This window comes from Salvelinus namaycush, chromosome 26 (assembly GCF_016432855.1).
Source record: "Salvelinus namaycush isolate Seneca chromosome 26, SaNama_1.0, whole genome shotgun sequence".
In the NCBI taxonomy this organism is placed as follows: Eukaryota; Metazoa; Chordata; class Actinopteri; order Salmoniformes; family Salmonidae; genus Salvelinus; species Salvelinus namaycush.
This window is the reverse complement of record NC_052332.1, coordinates 34,122,750-34,140,786: the sequence shown is the minus strand read 5'-3', so window position 1 is coordinate 34,140,786 and position 18,037 is coordinate 34,122,750. Positions and strand designations below refer to the sequence as shown.

Sequence of the window (18,037 nt, the reverse complement as noted above, 5' to 3'; positions counted from 1 at the left end):
ATGCAAATTGTTCGATTGAGCTGACATATGCAGCGTTTACCGTGATTGCGGTCTCCGCGAACATTGTCGACAACGCACAATCATATTAAATCCCAGCCTTAGTCCTTGTTGGATTTCTTTTGAAGCTAGAAACCTTAATTGAAACAATAACAAAGCAGATGCCCTGTCTCTGTTTTGGGTGAAAAACTGAGGGATGGGCCTGGAGAAATGTGATCACTCACATCCATAGACAGAGCTATGGATCGACTAACCAACCATGAGACATTTGTTTGAAAAGTGTGTTCAGGCTACACAGTGTTTGTTTTCATTTACATTGGAGAACAGCAGGCTTATATTTTGGGTTCTGATGGGGTACAACAGTTTTAGGCTTAGTTTTAGGCATTTAAGTTATTTTTCAAGAATCAATAGATATCATTAATTTAAGTCCAAAAATGGACATGTTAAACTAAGGATTATAGCTTCTTCTTTGTTTTATCATACACAACTTGCTTTGAGTTGGAGAACCACAATCTTGCGACAAATATTTATTGGGTCACCATATGTACACAAGGGACATGCCTGTACAATACTATACAGAGGACTTCAAAACAATTGACATACACAATGCAAGGTCTATGTTTTCTGTTGACACATTCAGGAGTTGGGGTATAAGTGATTCTCAGTGCTGGGGTTGAGTTTAGAGCTGGGACGATAAACCGGAAATGATCGACACCGACTGAACCGACCACTTATCGTGGACTTTTTGCTGATGTCTTTCATTACGATAAGAAGCCTATACTGGAGAAATGTGAAGTTTGAAATTAAATGAGTCTGCTAATATGGGTGATAGTTAAATGGGACAATTGATAGCTACAACATTCAAAGTACTAGTAGTTAAGGTAATAAAGAACTGCTGCACATTAATGTTATAAACGTATTCTATTTTATCATGGTATTTTTTTATCATGGATAGATTTTTGTCTATCGCCCAGCTGTCGTTGCGTTTTTCTCTAAACTGCAATTCAGGAATGGCTCTCTCAGCTAGACACGCCATGTCCAATTGAAGTGACAGGACATGAAACGACATTGACCCCGACTGTGGTGTCCTTCGTTAGCGTAATCAAGTGGGACATGACCACGGAGGACACCAATCAGACAGACTTATTCCAGTCTTCAGCTGCTTCCCTGCAGCTTATTTCTTCATCTTCAGGTCAGCTTCTATGGCACAACGGCGCCCCCTGGTGCCCCCATCCTGTATAGATAGGCACAGAGAAGAGATGGGTTAATTCTGGTCCAAAGCAACCAGAAGCTTGAAAAACTAGCCATCGCCCTGGAAAACACAGTCGTTCACACCAACGTGGACACCGGACGGACTGGCCATCATACTTTTGTGTTTGTAAATGAAAGGAAACCGGGTTCCTGGGGCAGCAGGTGGCCTAGTGGTTAGAGCGTTGGACTTGTAACTGAAAGGTTGCAAGATCAAATCCCCGAGCTGACAAGATAAAAATATGTCGTTCTGCCCCTGAACAAGGCAGTTAACCCACTGTTCCCAAGCCGACATTGAAAATAAGAATTTGTTCTTTATTTAACTAGGCAAGTCAGTTAAGGTATAAATAAAAAAACATTTAGATTCAATGCAAATTACAAACCAAAATGCTTGAGTCTATTAGCTTGTGTGCATGAAAGTGAGCCAATTTGTGTTCTTTTGTTGCTATATGCCTGCATGTGTGTGTAGGAGTGAGTGAGAGAGTACGAGAGAGTGTAAGAAATAGAAAATACTACCCACTGGGCACAGATGTCTGTTCCACGTTGGTTCAACGTAACTTCATTGAAATGATGTTGAAAAAGTTGATTCAAGCAGTGTGCTTCTACACCTGCATTGCTTGCTGTTTGGGGTTTAAGGCTGGGTTTCTGTACAGCACTTTGATATATCAGCTGATGTAAGAAGGGCTATATAAATACATTTGATTTGAATTTGATTTGTGTGACCTAGGGCCAGAATGTGAATACCTCAGCTGTAGTCTGACAGGTCATAGGCTGCAGAATGTGAATTCCCCAGCTGTAGCCTGACAGGTCATAGGCTGTAGAATGTGAATTCCCCAGCTGTAGTCTGACAGGTCATAGGCTGCAGAATGTGACTTCCCCAGCTGTAGTCTCACAGGTCATAAGCTGCAGAATGTGAATACCCCAGCTGTAGTCTGACAGGTCATAAACTGCAGAATGTGAATACCCCAGCTGTAGTCTGACAGGTCATAAACTGCAGAATGTGAATACCCCAGCTGTAGTCTTGCAGGTCATAAGCTGCAGAATGTGAATTCCCCAGCTGTAGTCTGACAGGTCATAAGCTGCAGAATGTGAATACCCCAGCTGTAGTCTGACAGGTCATAAGCTGCAGAATGTGAATTCCCCAGCTGTAGTTTGACAGGTCATAAACTGCAGAATGTGAATACCCCAGCTGTAGTCTGACAGGTCATAAGCTGCAGAATGTGAATACCCCAGCTGTAGTCTGACAGGTCATAAGCTGCAGAATGTGAATACCCCAGCTGTAGTCTGACAGGTCATAAACTGCAGAATGTGAATTCCCCAGCTGTAGTCTGACAGGTCATAAACTGCAGAATGTGAATACCCCAGCTGTAGTCTTGCAGGTCATAAACTGCAGACCGGGTACTTACAAAGAGAGAGAGAAGGAAGGCAGGAGAGGCCATGGGGACACTGTCCTGTGAGAGGACAAAGGATACAGTCAGAAAGAGGGATCAAAGACACACCCACACAGAAAACAAGGAAAGAAGAGGAGCAGTGGAGCACACATCCCGACAACAGAGAAAAGAGAACTACATACGTCCCCTTAAAAAAATACAGACCCATCCAAGAGAGGGTATAAAATAAATGCACACCACTACTCATGGACACTATAAACACTGTATACGATATAACCCTGTGGGCAAACATACAGCAGCAGGTCAGAACCCATCTTACAGGAGTGGTTCAAGAACTGAGGAAACTTCTTTTCTTAAAACAAGTGGGAAACCAATTCCTCACTTGGATTATGAAGACATTGTTGGAGCCATTTTTTGTGATTAACCAAATATAAACATCCCAGTGACAATATGTAACAATATGAACCATGTGACCAAATATGACATTTTGTAGCATAGAAAAATTCAAATACTATAATAAAAATTGGATCTGTCCCGCTAAATCGAAAATAGATTGTCTCCCTAAACCGTGACCTTTCCTGCTATCTACCAGGCAGAGCTCGAGAAACTGGAGAGGAACACAAGGTTGGAGTGTTGCCATGGCTGTCTTCACATACATTATATAACAAGCTGAGGTACACACACAAAATACACGTGCACACAAACTCACACACATACACAAAAAGCCAACAGACACTGAGGCTATGAAAGGATGGACAAGAAAGTGTGTGCACGTGTGTCAGGTATGCATCAGATTGAGAGTTGTGAGGAATTGAACTGCGTGGACTCACAGTGACCTTTGTCTCACGTTGTTCCTAAACTCAGCAAAAAAAGAAACGTCCTTTCACTGTCAACTGTGTTAATTTTCAGCAAACTTAACATGTGTAAATATTTGTATGAACATAAGATTCAACAACTGAGACAAACTGAACAAGTTCCACAAACATGTGACTAACAGAAATGGAATAATGTGTCCCTGAACAAAGGGGGGGGGTCAAAATCAAAAGTGGCAGTCAATGCAGCTGGTGGCCACACCAGATACTAAGTACTGCAGTGCATCCCCTCCTCATGGACTGCACCAGATTTACCAGTTCTTGCTGTGAGATGTTACCCCACTCTTCCACCAAGGCACCTGCAAGGTCCCGGACATTTCTGGGAGGAATGGCCCTAGCCCTCACCCTCCGATCCAACAGGTCCCAGACGTGCTCAATGGGATTGAGATCCGGGCTCTTCGCTGGCCATGGCAGAACACTGACATTCCTGTCTTGCAGGAAATCACGCACAGAACGAGCAGTATGGCTGGTGGCATTGTCATGCTGGAGGGTCATGTCAGGATGAGCCTGCAGGAAGGGTACCACATGAGGGAGGAGGATGTCTTCCCTGTAACGCACAGCGTTGAGATTGCCTGCAATGACAACAAGCTCAGTCCGATGATGCTGTGACACACCGCCCCAGACCATGACGGACCCTCCACCTCCAAATCGATCCCGCTCCAGAGTACAGGCCTCTGTGTAACGCTCATTCCTTCGATGATAAACACGAATCAGACCATCACCCCTGGTGATACAAAACCGCAACTCGTCAGTGAAGAGCACTTTTTGCTCTTTTTGGTCCAGCGACGGTGGGTTGGTGCCCATAGGCGACGTTGTTGCCGGTGATGTCTGGTGAGGACCTGCCTTACAACAGGCCGACAAGCCCTCAGTCCAGCCTCTCTCAGCCTATTGCGGACAGTCTGAGCACCGATGGAGGGATTGTGCATTCCTGGTGTAACTCGGGCAGTTGTTGTTGCCATCCTGTACCTGTCCCGCAGGTGTGATGTTCGGATGTACCGATCCTGTGCAGGTGTTGGAGGTCGATCTGCTGTCCGTCCTGTCTCCCTGTAGCGCTGTCTTAGGCATCTCACAGTACGGACATGGCAATTTATTGCCCTTGCAGAATGCCTAATGCACGTTCACTCAGATGAGCAGGGACCCTGGGCATCTTTCTTTTGGTGTTTTTCAGAGTCAGTAGAAAGGCCTCTTTAGTGTCCTAAGTTTTCTGTGACCTTAATTGCCTACCGTCTGTAAGCTGTTAGTGTCTTAACGACCGTTCCACATGTGCATGTTCATTAATTGTTTATGGTTCATTGAACAAGCATGGGAAACAGTGTTTAAACCCTTTACAATGAAGATCTGTGAAGTTATTTGGATTTCTACGAATTATCTTTGAAAGACAGTCCATGACGTTTCTTTTTTTGCTGAGTTTATATATGCACAGGTATGGGAGCAGTGCATGTGTTTAAACTATTTTGTGTCATTGTCTGTAATGCAATTCAACAGTATTACCAGACATACATCTGAGGGAGTCAGGTTCCTATCTACTATCATGAGTTTAACACCATCCAAGCCAATGAAGCCAACCAACCCTATGGTCTCCATCCATGACAACTCATAGTGGAGAATAGTGAAGGATGTCAATGGGGAAATGGATAAAATGAACAGTGAAGCACAGATAATGTATTAAGAAAACACTATGGCTGACATACATGTGCCCCATATAAAATCTAGGACACTGTGTTTTTCTGCCTGCCAATGGTAAGAGACTTGTGCCCTTTCCTATCCTCTGAGGTTAAATGGACCCCTAATCTGTCTCTCCTTGCATCCCCAAATCCCTACTTCCTTTCCTCTCCTGGACTCTCCATTCTCCTCCACTCTCTCCTCTCCTCCCATTCTTATCTATAGACCCACTACCCCGTGCCGTCCCAATGAGCAGAACACCTTGTCCGAGGGGTCCTGCTTGCGGGTGCTCTCTCGGCCCCTCAGGCTCTTGGCGCTGACGCCAGACTCGGAGGTCTGCATGATGAGCTGTGTGGCCAGGAACTGCTGAATCTGTTCAAGGACGTCCCTCTGCATCTCCAGAGCCATGTGGAACACGTCGTGGTCACAGCTGTTGTACATAACCGCGTTCTGGAACATCAGCATGATGTCCCGCTGGAACTCTGCCGTGGTACGGATCAGACCGGTCTCAATGTTCTTCTTAATGGTGGACAGGTCCATGGGCCTGGGGTGGAAGAGAGAGAGTGGTGGAGGAGAGAGAGAGAGAGGGGTGAGGAGAGAGGAGCGTGGTCAGGTTGTCGGACAGATAGACTGAATGGGAAGGCCAAGCCAGCAAAGAAAGCACCTGTTCCCTATGTCAGTGGTCAGTGTTTACCTGTTCCCTATGTCAGTGTTCATTGTTTACCTGTTTCCCTGTGTCAGTGGTCAGTGTTTACCTGTTTCCCCTGTGTCAGTGGTAAGTGTTTACCTGTTCCCCTGTGTCAGTGGTCAGTGTTTACCTGTTCCCCCTGTGTCAGTGGTCAGTGTTTCCCTGGTTCCCCTGTGACAGTGGTCAGTGCTTACCTGTTCCCCTGTGTCAGTGTTTACCTGTTTCCTCTGTGTCAGTGTTTACCTGTTCCCCCTGTGTCAGTGGTCAGTGTTTACCTGTTCCCTATGTCAGCGGTCGGTGGTTACCTGTTTCCCCTGTTTCAGTGTTTACCTGTTCCCCCTGTGTCAGTGGTCAGTGTTTACCTGTTCCCCCTGTGTCAGTGGTCAGTGTTTACCTGTTCCCCCTGTGTCAGTGGTCAGTGTTTACCTGTTCCCCCTGTCATTGGTCAGTGTTTACCTGTTCCCCCTGTGTCAGTGGTCAGTGTTAACCTGTTCCCTGTGTCAGTGGTCAGTGTTAACCTGTTCCCTGTGTCAGTGGTCAGTGTTTACCTGTTCCCCCTGTGTCAGTGGTCAGTGTTTACCTGTTCCCCCTGTGTCAGTGGTCAGTGTTTACCTGTTCCCCCTGTGTCAGTGGTCAGTGTTTACCTGTTCCCTATGTCAGTGGTCAGTGTGTACCTGTTTCCCCTGTGTCAGGGTTTACCTGTTCCCTATGTCAGTGTTTACCTGTTTCCCCTGTGTCAGTGGTCAGTGTTTACCTCTTCCCCCTGTGTCAGTGGTCAGTGTTACCTGTTTCCCTGTGTCAGTGGTCAGTGTTTACCTAATTCCCCTGTGTCAGTGTTTACCTGTTTCCCCTGTGTCAGTGGTCAGTGTTTACCTGTTCCCCCTGTGTCAGTGGTCAGTGTTTACCTGTTCCCCCTGTGTCAGTGGTCAGTGTTTGCCTGTTCCCCTGTGTCAGTGGTCAGTGTTTGCCTGTTCCCCCTGTGTCAGTGGTCAGTGTTTACCTGTTTTCCCCGTGTCAGTGTTTACCTGTTTCCCCTGTGTCAGTGTTTACCTGTTTCCCCTGTGTCAGTGTACAGTGTTTCCCTGTGTCAGTGTTTACCTGTTCCCCCTGTGTCAGTGGTCAGTGTTTACCTGTTTCCCCTGTGTCAGTGTACAGTGTTTCCCTGTGTCAGTGTTTACCTGTGTTCCTTGTGTCAGTGGTCAGTGTTTACCTGTTCCCCCTGTGTCAGTGGTCAGTGTTTACCTGTTCCCTATGTCAGTGGTCAGTGTTTACCTGTTTCCCCTGTGTCAGTGTTCACCTGTTCCCCCTGTGTCAGTGGTCAGTGTTTACCTGTTCCCCCTGTGTCAGTGGTCAGTGTTTACCTGTTTTCCCCGTGTCAGTGTTTACCTGTTTCCCCTGTGTCAGTGTTTACCTGTTTCCCCTGTGTCAGTGTACAGTGTTTCCCTGTGTCAGTGTTTACCTGTTCCCCCTGTGTCAGTGGTCAGTGTTTACCTGTTTCCCCTGTGTCAGTGTACAGTGTTTCCCTGTGTCAGTGTTCACCTGTTCCCCTTGTGTCAGTGGTCAGTGTTTACCTGTTCCCCCTGTGTCAGTGGTCAGTGTTTACCTGTTCCCCCTGTGTCAGTGGTCAGTGTTTACCTGTTCCCTATGTCAGTGGTCAGTGTTTACCTGTTTCCCCTGTGTCAGTGTACAGTGTTTCCCTGTGTCAGTGTTTACCTGTTCCCCCTGTGTCAGTGGTCAGTGTTTACCTGTTTCCCCTGTGTCAGTGTACAGTGTTTCCCTGTGTCAGTGTTTACCTGTTCCCCCTGTGTCAGTGGTCAGTGTTTACCTGTTCCCCCTGTGTCAGTGGTCAGTGTTTACCTGTTCCCTATGTCAGTGGTCAGTGTTTACCTGTTCCCTATGTCAGTGGTCAGTGTTAACCTGTTTCCCCTGTGTCAGTGTACAGTGTTTCCCTGTGTCAGTGTTTATCTGTTCCCCCTGTGTCAGTGGTCAGTGTTTACCTGTTCCCCCTGTGTCAGTGGTCAGTGCTTACCTGTTCCCTATGTCAGTGGTCAGTGTTTACCTGTTTCCCCTGTGTCAGTGTTCACCTGTTCCCCCTGTGTCAGTGGTCAGTGTTTACCTGTTCCCTATGTCAGTGGTCAGTGTTTACCTGTTTCCCCTGTGTCAGTGGTCAGTGTTTTACCTGTTCCCCAGGTGTCAGTGGTCAGTGTTTACCTGTTTCCCCTGTGTCAGTGTTTACCTGTTCCCTATGTCAGTGGTCAGTGTTTACCTGTTTCCCCTGTGTCAGTGGTCAGTGTTACCTGTTTCCCCTGTGTCAGTGGTCAGTGTTTACCTGTTTCCCCGATGTCAGTGTACAGTGTTTCCCTGTGTCAGTGTTTACCTGTTCCCCCTGTGTCAGTGGTCAGTGTTTACCTGTTTCCCCTGTGTCAGTGTACAGTGTTTCCCTGTGTCAGTGTTTACCTGTTCCCCCTGTGTCAGTGGTCAGTGTTTACCTGTTCCCCCTGTGTCAGTGGTCAGTGTTTACCTGTTCCCTATGTCAGTGGTCAGTGTTTACCTGTTCCCTATGTCAGTGGTCAGTGTTAACCTGTTTCCCCTGTGTCAGTGTACAGTGTTTCCCTGTGTCAGTGTTTACCTGTTCCCCCTGTGTCAGTGGTCAGTGTTTACCTGTTCCCCCTGTGTCAGTGGTCAGTGTTTACCTGTTCCCTATGTCAGTGGTCAGTGTTTACCTGTTCCCTATGTCAGTGGTCAGTGTTAACCTGTTTCCCCTGTGTCAGTGTACAGTGTTTCCCTGTGTCAGTGTTTATCTGTTCCCCCTGTGTCAGTGGTCAGTGTTTACCTGTTCCCCCTGTGTCAGTGGTCAGTGCTTACCTGTTCCCTATGTCAGTGGTCAGTGTTTACCTGTTTCCCCTGTGTCAGTGTTCACCTGTTCCCCCTGTGTCAGTGGTCAGTGTTTACCTGTTCCCTATGTCAGTGGTCAGTGTTTACCTGTTTCCCCTGTGTCAGTGTTCACCTGTTCCCCCTGTGTCAGTGGTCAGTGTTTACCTGTTCCCTATGTCAGTGGTCAGTGTTTTACCTGTTCCCCAGGTGTCAGTGGTCAGTGTTTACCTGTTTCCCCTGTGTCAGTGTTTACCTGTTCCCTATGTCAGTGGTCAGTGTTTACCTGTTTCCCCTGTGTCAGTGGTCAGTGTTACCTGTTTCCCCTGTGTCAGTGGTCAGTGTTTACCTGTTTCCCCGATGTCAGTGTACAGTGTTTCCCTGTGTCAGTGTTTACCTGTTCCCCCTGTGTCAGTGGTCAGTGTTTACCTGTTTCCCCTGTGTCAGTGTACAGTGTTTCCCTGTGTCAGTGTTTACCTGTTCCCCCTGTGTCAGTGGTCAGTGTTTACCTGTTCCCCCTGTGTCAGTGGTCAGTGTTTACCTGTTCCCTATGTCAGTGGTCAGTGTTTACCTGTTCCCTATGTCAGTGGTCAGTGTTAACCTGTTTCCCCTGTGTCAGTGTACAGTGTTTCCCTGTGTCAGTGTTTACCTGTTCCCCCTGTGTCAGTGGTCAGTGTTTACCTGTTCCCCCTGTGTCAGTGGTCAGTGCTTACCTGTTCCCTATGTCAGTGGTCAGTGTTTACCTGTTTCCCCTGTGTCAGTGTTCACCTGTTCCCCCTGTGTCAGTGGTCAGTGTTTACCTGTTCCCTATGTCAGTGGTCAGTGTTTACCTGTTTCCCCTGTGTCAGTGGTCAGTGTTTTACCTGTTCCCCAGGTGTCAGTGGTCAGTGTTTACCTGTTTCCCCTGTGTCAGTGTTTACCTGTTCCCTATGTCAGTGGTCAGTGTTTACCTGTTTCCCCTGTGTCAGTGGTCAGTGTTACCTGTTTCCCCTGTGTCAGTGGTCAGTGTTTACCTGTTTCCCCGATGTCAGTGTACAGTGTTTCCCTGTGTCAGTGTTTACCTGTTCCCCCTGTGTCAGTGGTCAGTGTTTACCTGTGTCAGTGTACAGTGTTTCCCTGTGTCAGTGTTTACCTGTTCCCCCTGTGTCAGTGGTCAGTGTTTACCTGTTCCCCCTGTGTCAGTGGTCAGTGTTTACCTGTTTCCCCTGTGTCAGTGGTCAGTGTTTACCTGTTCCCCCTGTGTCAGTGGTCAGTGTTTACCTGTTCCCTATGTCAGTGGTCAGTGTTTACCTGTTTCCCCTGTGTCAGTGTTCACCTGTTCCCCCTGTGTCAGTGGTCAGTGTTTACCTGTTCCCCCTGTGTCAGTGGTCAGTGTTTACCTGTTTTCCCCGTGTCAGTGTTTACCTGTTTCCCCTGTGTCAGTGTTTACCTGTTTCCCCTGTGTCAGTGTACAGTGTTTCCCTGTGTCAGTGTTTACCTGTTCCCCCTGTGTCAGTGGTCAGTGTTTACCTGTTTCCCCTGTGTCAGTGTACAGTGTTTCCCTGTGTCAGTGTTCACCTGTTCCCCTTGTGTCAGTGGTCAGTGTTTACCTGTTCCCCCTGTGTCAGTGGTCAGTGTTTACCTGTTCCCTATGTCAGTGGTCAGTGTTTACCTGTTTCCCCTGTGTCAGTGTACAGTGTTTCCCTGTGTCAGTGTTTACCTGTTCCCCCTGTGTCAGTGGTCAGTGTTCACCTGTTTCCCCTGTGTCAGTGTACAGTGTTTCCCTGTGTCAGTGTTTACCTGTTCCCCCTGTGTCAGTGGTCAGTGTTTACCTGTTCCCCCTGTGTCAGTGGTCAGTGTTTACCTGTTCCCTATGTCAGTGGTCAGTGTTTACCTGTTCCCTATGTCAGTGGTCAGTGTTAACCTGTTTCCCCTGTGTCAGTGTACAGTGTTTCCCTGTGTCAGTGTTTACCTGTTCCCCCTGTGTCAGTGGTCAGTGTTTACCTGTTCCCCCTGTGTCAGTGGTCAGTGCTTACCTGTTCCCTATGTCAGTGGTCAGTGTTTACCTGTTTCCCCTGTGTCAGTGTTCACCTGTTCCCCCTGTGTCAGTGGTCAGTGTTTACCTGTTCCCTATGTCAGTGGTCAGTGTTTACCTGTTTCCCCTGTGTCAGTGGTCAGTGTTTTACCTGTTCCCCAGGTGTCAGTGGTCAGTGTTTACCTGTTTCCCCTGTGTCAGTGTTTACCTGTTCCCTATGTCAGTGGTCAGTGTTTACCTGTTTCCCCTGTGTCAGTGGTCAGTGTTACCTGTTTCCCCTGTGTCAGTGGTCAGTGTTTACCTGTTTCCCCGATGTCAGTGTACAGTGTTTCCCTGTGTCAGTGTTTACCTGTTCCCCCTGTGTCAGTGGTCAGTGTTTACCTGTGTCAGTGTACAGTGTTTCCCTGTGTCAGTGTTTACCTGTTCCCCCTGTGTCAGTGGTCAGTGTTTACCTGTTCCCCCTGTGTCAGTGGTCAGTGTTTACCTGTTTCCCCTGTGTCAGTGTTCACCTGTTCCCCCTGTGTCAGTGGTCAGTGTTTACCTGTTCCCCCTGTGTCAGTGGTCAGTGTTTACCTGTTCCCTATGTCAGTGGTCAGTGTTTACCTGTTTCCCCTGTGTCAGTGTTCACCTGTTCCCCCTGTGTCAGTGGTCAGTGTTTACCTGTTCCCCCTGTGTCAGTGGTCAGTGTTTACCTGTTTTCCCCGTGTCAGTGTTTACCTGTTTCCCCTGTGTCAGTGTTTACCTGTTTCCCCTGTGTCAGTGTACAGTGTTTCCCTGTGTCAGTGTTTACCTGTTCCCCCTGTGTCAGTGGTCAGTGTTTACCTGTTTCCCCTGTGTCAGTGTACAGTGTTTCCCTGTGTCAGTGTTCACCTGTTCCCCTTGTGTCAGTGGTCAGTGTTTACCTGTTCCCCCTGTGTCAGTGGTCAGTGTTTACCTGTTCCCTATGTCAGTGGTCAGTGTTTACCTGTTTCCCCTGTGTCAGTGTACAGTGTTTCCCTGTGTCAGTGTTTACCTGTTCCCCCTGTGTCAGTGGTCAGTGTTTACCTGTTTCCCCTGTGTCAGTGTACAGTGTTTCCCTGTGTCAGTGTTTACCTGTTCCCCCTGTGTCAGTGGTCAGTGTTTACCTGTTCCCCCTGTGTCAGTGGTCAGTGTTTACCTGTTCCCTATGTCAGTGGTCAGTGTTTACCTGTTCCCTATGTCAGTGGTCAGTGTTAACCTGTTTCCCCTGTGTCAGTGTACAGTGTTTCCCTGTGTCAGTGTTTACCTGTTCCCCCTGTGTCAGTGGTCAGTGTTTACCTGTTCCCCCTGTGTCAGTGGTCAGTGCTTACCTGTTCCCTATGTCAGTGGTCAGTGTTTACCTGTTTCCCCTGTGTCAGTGTTCACCTGTTCCCCCTGTGTCAGTGGTCAGTGTTTACCTGTTCCCTATGTCAGTGGTCAGTGTTTACCTGTTTCCCCTGTGTCAGTGGTCAGTGTTTTACCTGTTCCCCAGGTGTCAGTGGTCAGTGTTTACCTGTTTCCCCTGTGTCAGTGTTTACCTGTTCCCTATGTCAGTGGTCAGTGTTTACCTGTTTCCCCTGTGTCAGTGGTCAGTGTTACCTGTTTCCCCTGTGTCAGTGGTCAGTGTTTACCTGTTTCCCCGATGTCAGTGTACAGTGTTTCCCTGTGTCAGTGTTTACCTGTTCCCCCTGTGTCAGTGGTCAGTGTTTACCTGTTTCCCCTGTGTCAGTGTACAGTGTTTCCCCTGTGTCAGTGTTTACCTGTTCCCTCTGTGTCAGTGGTCAGTGTTTACCTGTTCCCCCTGTGTCAGTGGTCAGTGTTTACCTGTTTCCCCTGTGTCAGTGTTTACCTGTTCCCCCTGTGTCAGTGGTCAGTGTTTACCTGTTCCCCCTGTGTCAGTGGTCAGTGTTTACCTGTTCCCTATGTCAGTGGTCAGTGTTTACCTGTTCCCTATGTCAGTGGTCAGTGTTAACCTGTTTCCCCTGTGTCAGTGTACAGTGTTTCCCTGTGTCAGTGTTTACCTGTTCCCCCTGTGTCAGTGGTCAGTGTTTACCTGTTCCCCCTGTGTCAGTGGTCAGTGCTTACCTGTTCCCTATGTCAGTGGTCAGTGTTTACCTGTTTCCCCTGTGTCAGTGTTCACCTGTTCCCCCTGTGTCAGTGGTCAGTGTTTACCTGTTCCCTATGTCAGTGGTCAGTGTTTACCTGTTTCCCCTGTGTCAGTGGTCAGTGTTTTACCTGTTCCCCAGGTGTCAGTGGTCAGTGTTTACCTGTTTCCCCTGTGTCAGTGTTTACCTGTTCCCTATGTCAGTGGTCAGTGTTTACCTGTTTCCCCTGTGTCAGTGGTCAGTGTTACCTGTTTCCCCTGTGTCAGTGGTCAGTGTTTACCTGTTTCCCCGATGTCAGTGTACAGTGTTTCCCTGTGTCAGTGTTTACCTGTTCCCCCTGTGTCAGTGGTCAGTGTTTACCTGTGTCAGTGTACAGTGTTTCCCTGTGTCAGTGTTTACCTGTTCCCCCTGTGTCAGTGGTCAGTGTTTACCTGTTCCCCCTGTGTCAGTGGTCAGTGTTTACCTGTTCCCTATGTCAGTGGTCAGTGTTTACCTGCTTCCCCTGTGTCAGTGGTCAGTGTTAACCTGTTTCCCCTGTGTCAGTGTACAGTGTTTCCCTGTGTCAGTGTTTACCTGTTCCCCCTGTGTCAGTGGTCAGTGTTTACCTGTTCCCCCTGTGTCAGTGGTCAGTGCTTACCTGTTCCCTATGTCAGTGGTCAGTGTTTACCTGTTTCCCCTGTGTCAGTGTTCACCTGTTCCCCCTGTGTCAGTGGTCAGTGTTTACCTGTTCCCTATGTCAGTGGTCAGTGTTTACCTGTTTCCCCTGTGTCAGTGGTCAGTGTTTTACCTGTTCCCCAGGTGTCAGTGGTCAGTGTTTACCTGTTTCCCCTGTGTCAGTGTTTACCTGTTCCCTATGTCAGTGGTCAGTGTTTACCTGTTTCCCCTGTGTCAGTGGTCAGTGTTACCTGTTTCCCCTGTGTCAGTGGTCAGTGTTTACCTGTTTCCCCGATGTCAGTGTACAGTGTTTCCCTGTGTCAGTGTTTACCTGTTCCCCCTGTGTCAGTGGTCAGTGTTTACCTGTTTCCCCTGTGTCAGTGTACAGTGTTTCCCTGTGTCAGTGTTTACCTGTTCCCCCTGTGTCAGTGGTCAGTGTTTACCTGTTCCCCCTGTGTCAGTGGTCAGTGTTTACCTGTTTCCCCTGTGTCAGTGGTCAGTGTTTACCTGTTCCCCCTGTGTCAGTGGTCAGTGTTTACCTGTTCCACCTGTGTCAGTGGTCAGTGTTTACCTGTTCCCCCTGTGTCAGTGGTCAGTGTTTGCCTGTTCCCCTGTGTCAGTGGTCAGTGTTTACCTGTTTCCCCTGTGTCAGTGGTCAGTGTTTACCTGTTTCCCCTGTGTCAGTGTTTACCTGTTCCCTATGTCAGTGTTTACCTGTTCCCCCTGTGTCCGTGGTCAGTGTTTACCTGTTCCCTATGTCAGTGGTCAGTGTTTACCTGTTTCCCCTGTGTCAGTGGTCAGTGTTTACCTGTTCCCTGTGTCAGTGGTCAGTGTTTACCTGTTCCCCCTGTGTCAGTGTTTACACTGACCACTGACATAGGGAACAGGTAAACACTGACCACGGACACAGGGGGAACAGGTAAACACTGACATAGGGAACAGGTAAACACTGACACAGGGGAAACAGGTAAACACTGACCACTGACACAGGGGAAACAGGTAAACACTGACCACTGACACAGGGGAACAGGCAAACACTGACCACTGACACAGGGGGAACAGGTAAACACTGACCACTGACACAGGTGGAACAGGTAAACACTGACACAGGGGGAACAGGTAAACACTGACCACTGACACAGGGGAAACAGGTAAACACTGACCACTGACACAGGGGGAACAGGTAAACACTGACCACTGACACAGGGGGAACAGGTAAACACTGACACAGGGAAACACTGTACACTGACACAGGGGAAACAGGTAAACACTGACCACTGACACAGGGGGAACAGGTAAACACTGACACAGGGAAACACTGTACACTGACATCGGGGAAACAGGTAAACACTGTTTCCCCTGTGTCAGTGGTCAGTGTTAACCTGTTCCCTGTGTCAGTGGTCAGTGTTAACCTGTTCCCTGTGTCAGTGGTCAGTGTTTACCTGTTTCCCCTGTGTCAGTGGTCAGTGTTTACCTGTTTCCCCTGTGTCAGTGGTCAGTGTTTACCTGTTCCCCCTGTGTCAGTGGTCAGTGTTTACCTGTTCCCCCTGTGTCAGTGGTCAGTGTTTACCTGTTCCCTATGTCAGTGGTCAGTGTTTACCTGTTTCCCCTGTGTCAGGGTTTACCTGTTCCCTATGTCAGTGTTTACCTGTTCCAACTGTGTCAGTGGTCAGTGTTTACCTGTTCCATGTGTCAGTGGTCAGTGTTTACCTGTTTCCCCTGTGTCAGTGGTCAGTGTTTACCTCTTCCCCCTGTGTCAGTGGTCAGTGTTACCTGTTTCCCTGTGTCAGTGGTCAGTGTTTACCTAATTCCCCTGTGTCAGTGTTTACCTGTTTCCCCTGTGTCAGTGGTCAGTGTTTACCTGTTCCCCCTGTGTCAGTGGTCAGTGTTTACCTGTTCCCCCTGTGTCAGTGGTCAGTGTTTACCTGTTTCCCCTGTGTCAGTGGTCAGTGTTTACCTGTTCCCCCTGTGTCAGTGGTCAGTGTTTACCTGTTCCCCCTGTGTCAGTGGTCAGTGTTTACCTGTTCCCCCTGTGTCAGTGGTCAGTGTTTGCCTGTTCCCCTGTGTCAGTGGACAGTGTTTGCCTGTTCTCCCTGTGTCAGTGGTCAGTGTTTACCTGTTCCCTATGTCAGTGGTCAGTGTTTACCTGTTTCCCCTGTGTCAGTGGTCAGTGTTTTACCTGTTCCCCCTGTGTCAGTGGTCAGTGTTTACCTGTTCCCTGTGTCAGTGGTCAGTGTTTACCTGTTCCCCCTGTGTCAGTGGTCAGTGTTTACCTGTTTCCCCTGTGTCAGTGGTCAGTGTTAACCTGTTCCCTGTGTCAGTGGTCAGTGTTAACCTGTTCCCTGTGTCAGTGGTCAGTGTTTACCTGTTTCCCCTGTGTCAGTGGTCAGTGTTTACCTGTTCCCCCTGTGTCAGTGGTCAGTGTTTACCTGTTCCCCCTGTGTCAGTGGTCAGTGTTTACCTGTTCCCTATGTCAGTGGTCAGTGTTTACCTGTTTCCCCTGTGTCAGGGTTTACCTGTTCCCTATGTCAGTGTTTACCTGTTCCAACTGTGTCAGTGGTCAGTGTTTACCTGTTCCCTGTGTCAGTGGTCAGTGTTTACCTGTTTCCCCTGTGTCAGTGGTCAGTGTTTACCTCTTCCCCCTGTGTCAGTGGTCAGTGTTACCTGTTTCCCTGTGTCAGTGGTCAGTGTTTACCTAATTCCCCTGTGTCAGTGTTTACCTGTTTCCCCTGTGTCAGTGGTCAGTGTTTACCTGTTCCCCCTGTGTCAGTGGTCAGTGTTTACCTGTTCCCCCTGTGTCAGTGGTCAGTGTTTACCTGTTTCCCCTGTGTCAGTGGTCAGTGTTTACCTGTTCCCCCTGTGTCAGTGGTCAGTGTTTACCTGTTCCACCTGTGTCAGTGGTCAGTGTGTACCTGTTCCCCCTGTGTCAGTGGTCAGTGTTTGCCTGTTCCCCTGTGTCAGTGGTCAGTGTTTACCTGTTTCCCCTGTGTCAGTGGTCAGTGTTTACCTGTTTCCCCTGTGTCAGTGTTTACCTGTTCCCTATGTCAGTGTTTACCTGTTTCCCCTGTGTCAGTGGTCAGTGTTACCTGTTTCCCCTGTGTCAGTGGTCAGTGTTTACCTGTTTCCCCTGTGTCAGTGTACAGTGTTTCCCTGTGTCAGTGTTTACCTGTTCCCCCTGTGTCAGTGGTCAGTGTTTACCTGTTCCCCCTGTGTCAGTGGTCAGTGTTTACCTGTTTCCCCTGTGTCAGTGTTCACCTGTTCCCCCTGTGTCAGTGGTCAGTGTTTACCTGTTCCCCCTGTGTCAGTGGTCAGTGTTTACCTCTTCCCTATGTCAGTGGTCAGTGTTTACCTGTTTCCCCTGTGTCAGTGGTCAGTGTTTTACCTGTTCCCCCTGTGTCAGTGGTCAGTGTTTACCTGTTTCCCCTGTGTCAGTGTTTACCTGTGTCAGTGGTCAGTGTTTACCTGTTCCCCCTGTGTCAGTGGTCAGTGTTTACCTGTTTCCCCTGTGTCAGTGGTCAGTGTTTACCTGTTTCCCCTGTGTCAGTGGTCAGTGTTTTACCTGTTCCCCCTGTGTCAGTGGTCAGTGTTTACCTGTTTCCCCTGTGTCAGTGTTTACCTGTTCCCTATGTCAGTGGTCAGTGTTTACCTGTTTCCCCTGTGTCAGTGGTCAGTGTTTACCTGTTCCCCCTGTGTCAGTGTTCACCTGTTCCCCCTGTGTCAGTGTTCAGTGTTTACCTGTTCCCCCTGTGTCAGTGGTCAGTGTTTACCTGTTCCCCCTGTGTCAGTGGTCAGTGTTTACCTGTTTCCCCTGTGTCAGTGGTCAGTGTTTACCTGTTCCCCCTGTGTCAGTGGTCAGTGTTTGCCTGTTCCCCTGTGTCAGTGGACAGTGTTTGCCTGTTCCCCCTGTGTCAGTGGTCAGTGTTTACCTGTTTTCCCCGTGTCAGTGTTTACCTGTTTCCCCTGTGTCAGTGTTTACCTGTTTCCCCTGTGTCAGTGTACAGTGTTTCCCTGTGTCAGTGTTTACCTGTTCCCCCTGTGTCAGTGGTCAGTGTTTACCTGTTTCCCCTGTGTCAGTGTACAGTGTTTCCCTGTGTCAGTGTTTACCTGTTCCCCTTGTGTCAGTGGTCAGTGTTTACCTGTTCCCCCTGTGTCAGTGGTCAGTGTTTACCTGTTCCCTATGTCAGTGGTCAGTGTTTACCTGTTTCCCCTGTGTCAGTGTTCACCTGTTCCCCCTGTGTCAGTGGTCAGTGTTTACCTGTTCCCCCTGTGTCAGTGGTCAGTGTTTACCTGTTCCCTATGTCAGTGGTCAGTGTTTACCTGTTTCCCCTGTGTCAGTGGCCAGTGTTTACCTGTGTCCCCTGTGTCAGTGTACAGTGTTTCCCTGTGTCAGTGGTCAGTGTTTACCTGTTCCCCCTGTGTCAGTGGTCAGTGTTTACCTGTTCCCTATGTCAGTGGTCAGTGTTTACCTGTTTCCCCTGTGTCAGTGTTCACCTGTTCCCCCTGTGTCAGTGGTCAGTGTTTACCTGTTCCCTATGTCA

The 18,037-nt window shown here is 48.6% G+C and overlaps 1 protein-coding gene across 1 annotated transcript in view; it reads right to left on the bottom strand.

Moving 5' to 3' along the window:
* Nucleotides 1–532: 532 nt before the first annotated feature.
* The window catches only part of LOC120021105 (bromodomain-containing protein 8-like), a 28,087-nt gene continuing 10,582 nt past the window's right edge, over nucleotides 533–18,037 (bottom strand). The window contains exons 17-18 of the mRNA XM_038964746.1: nucleotides 5,432–5,714; nucleotides 533–1,231 (exon numbers count right to left, since the gene is read on the bottom strand). Of these exons, the coding sequence (XP_038820674.1) occupies nucleotides 1,172–1,231; nucleotides 5,432–5,714 (343 nt within the window). The 3' untranslated portion in view covers nucleotides 533–1,171. The remainder of the gene's footprint in view (nucleotides 1,232–5,431; nucleotides 5,715–18,037) is intronic.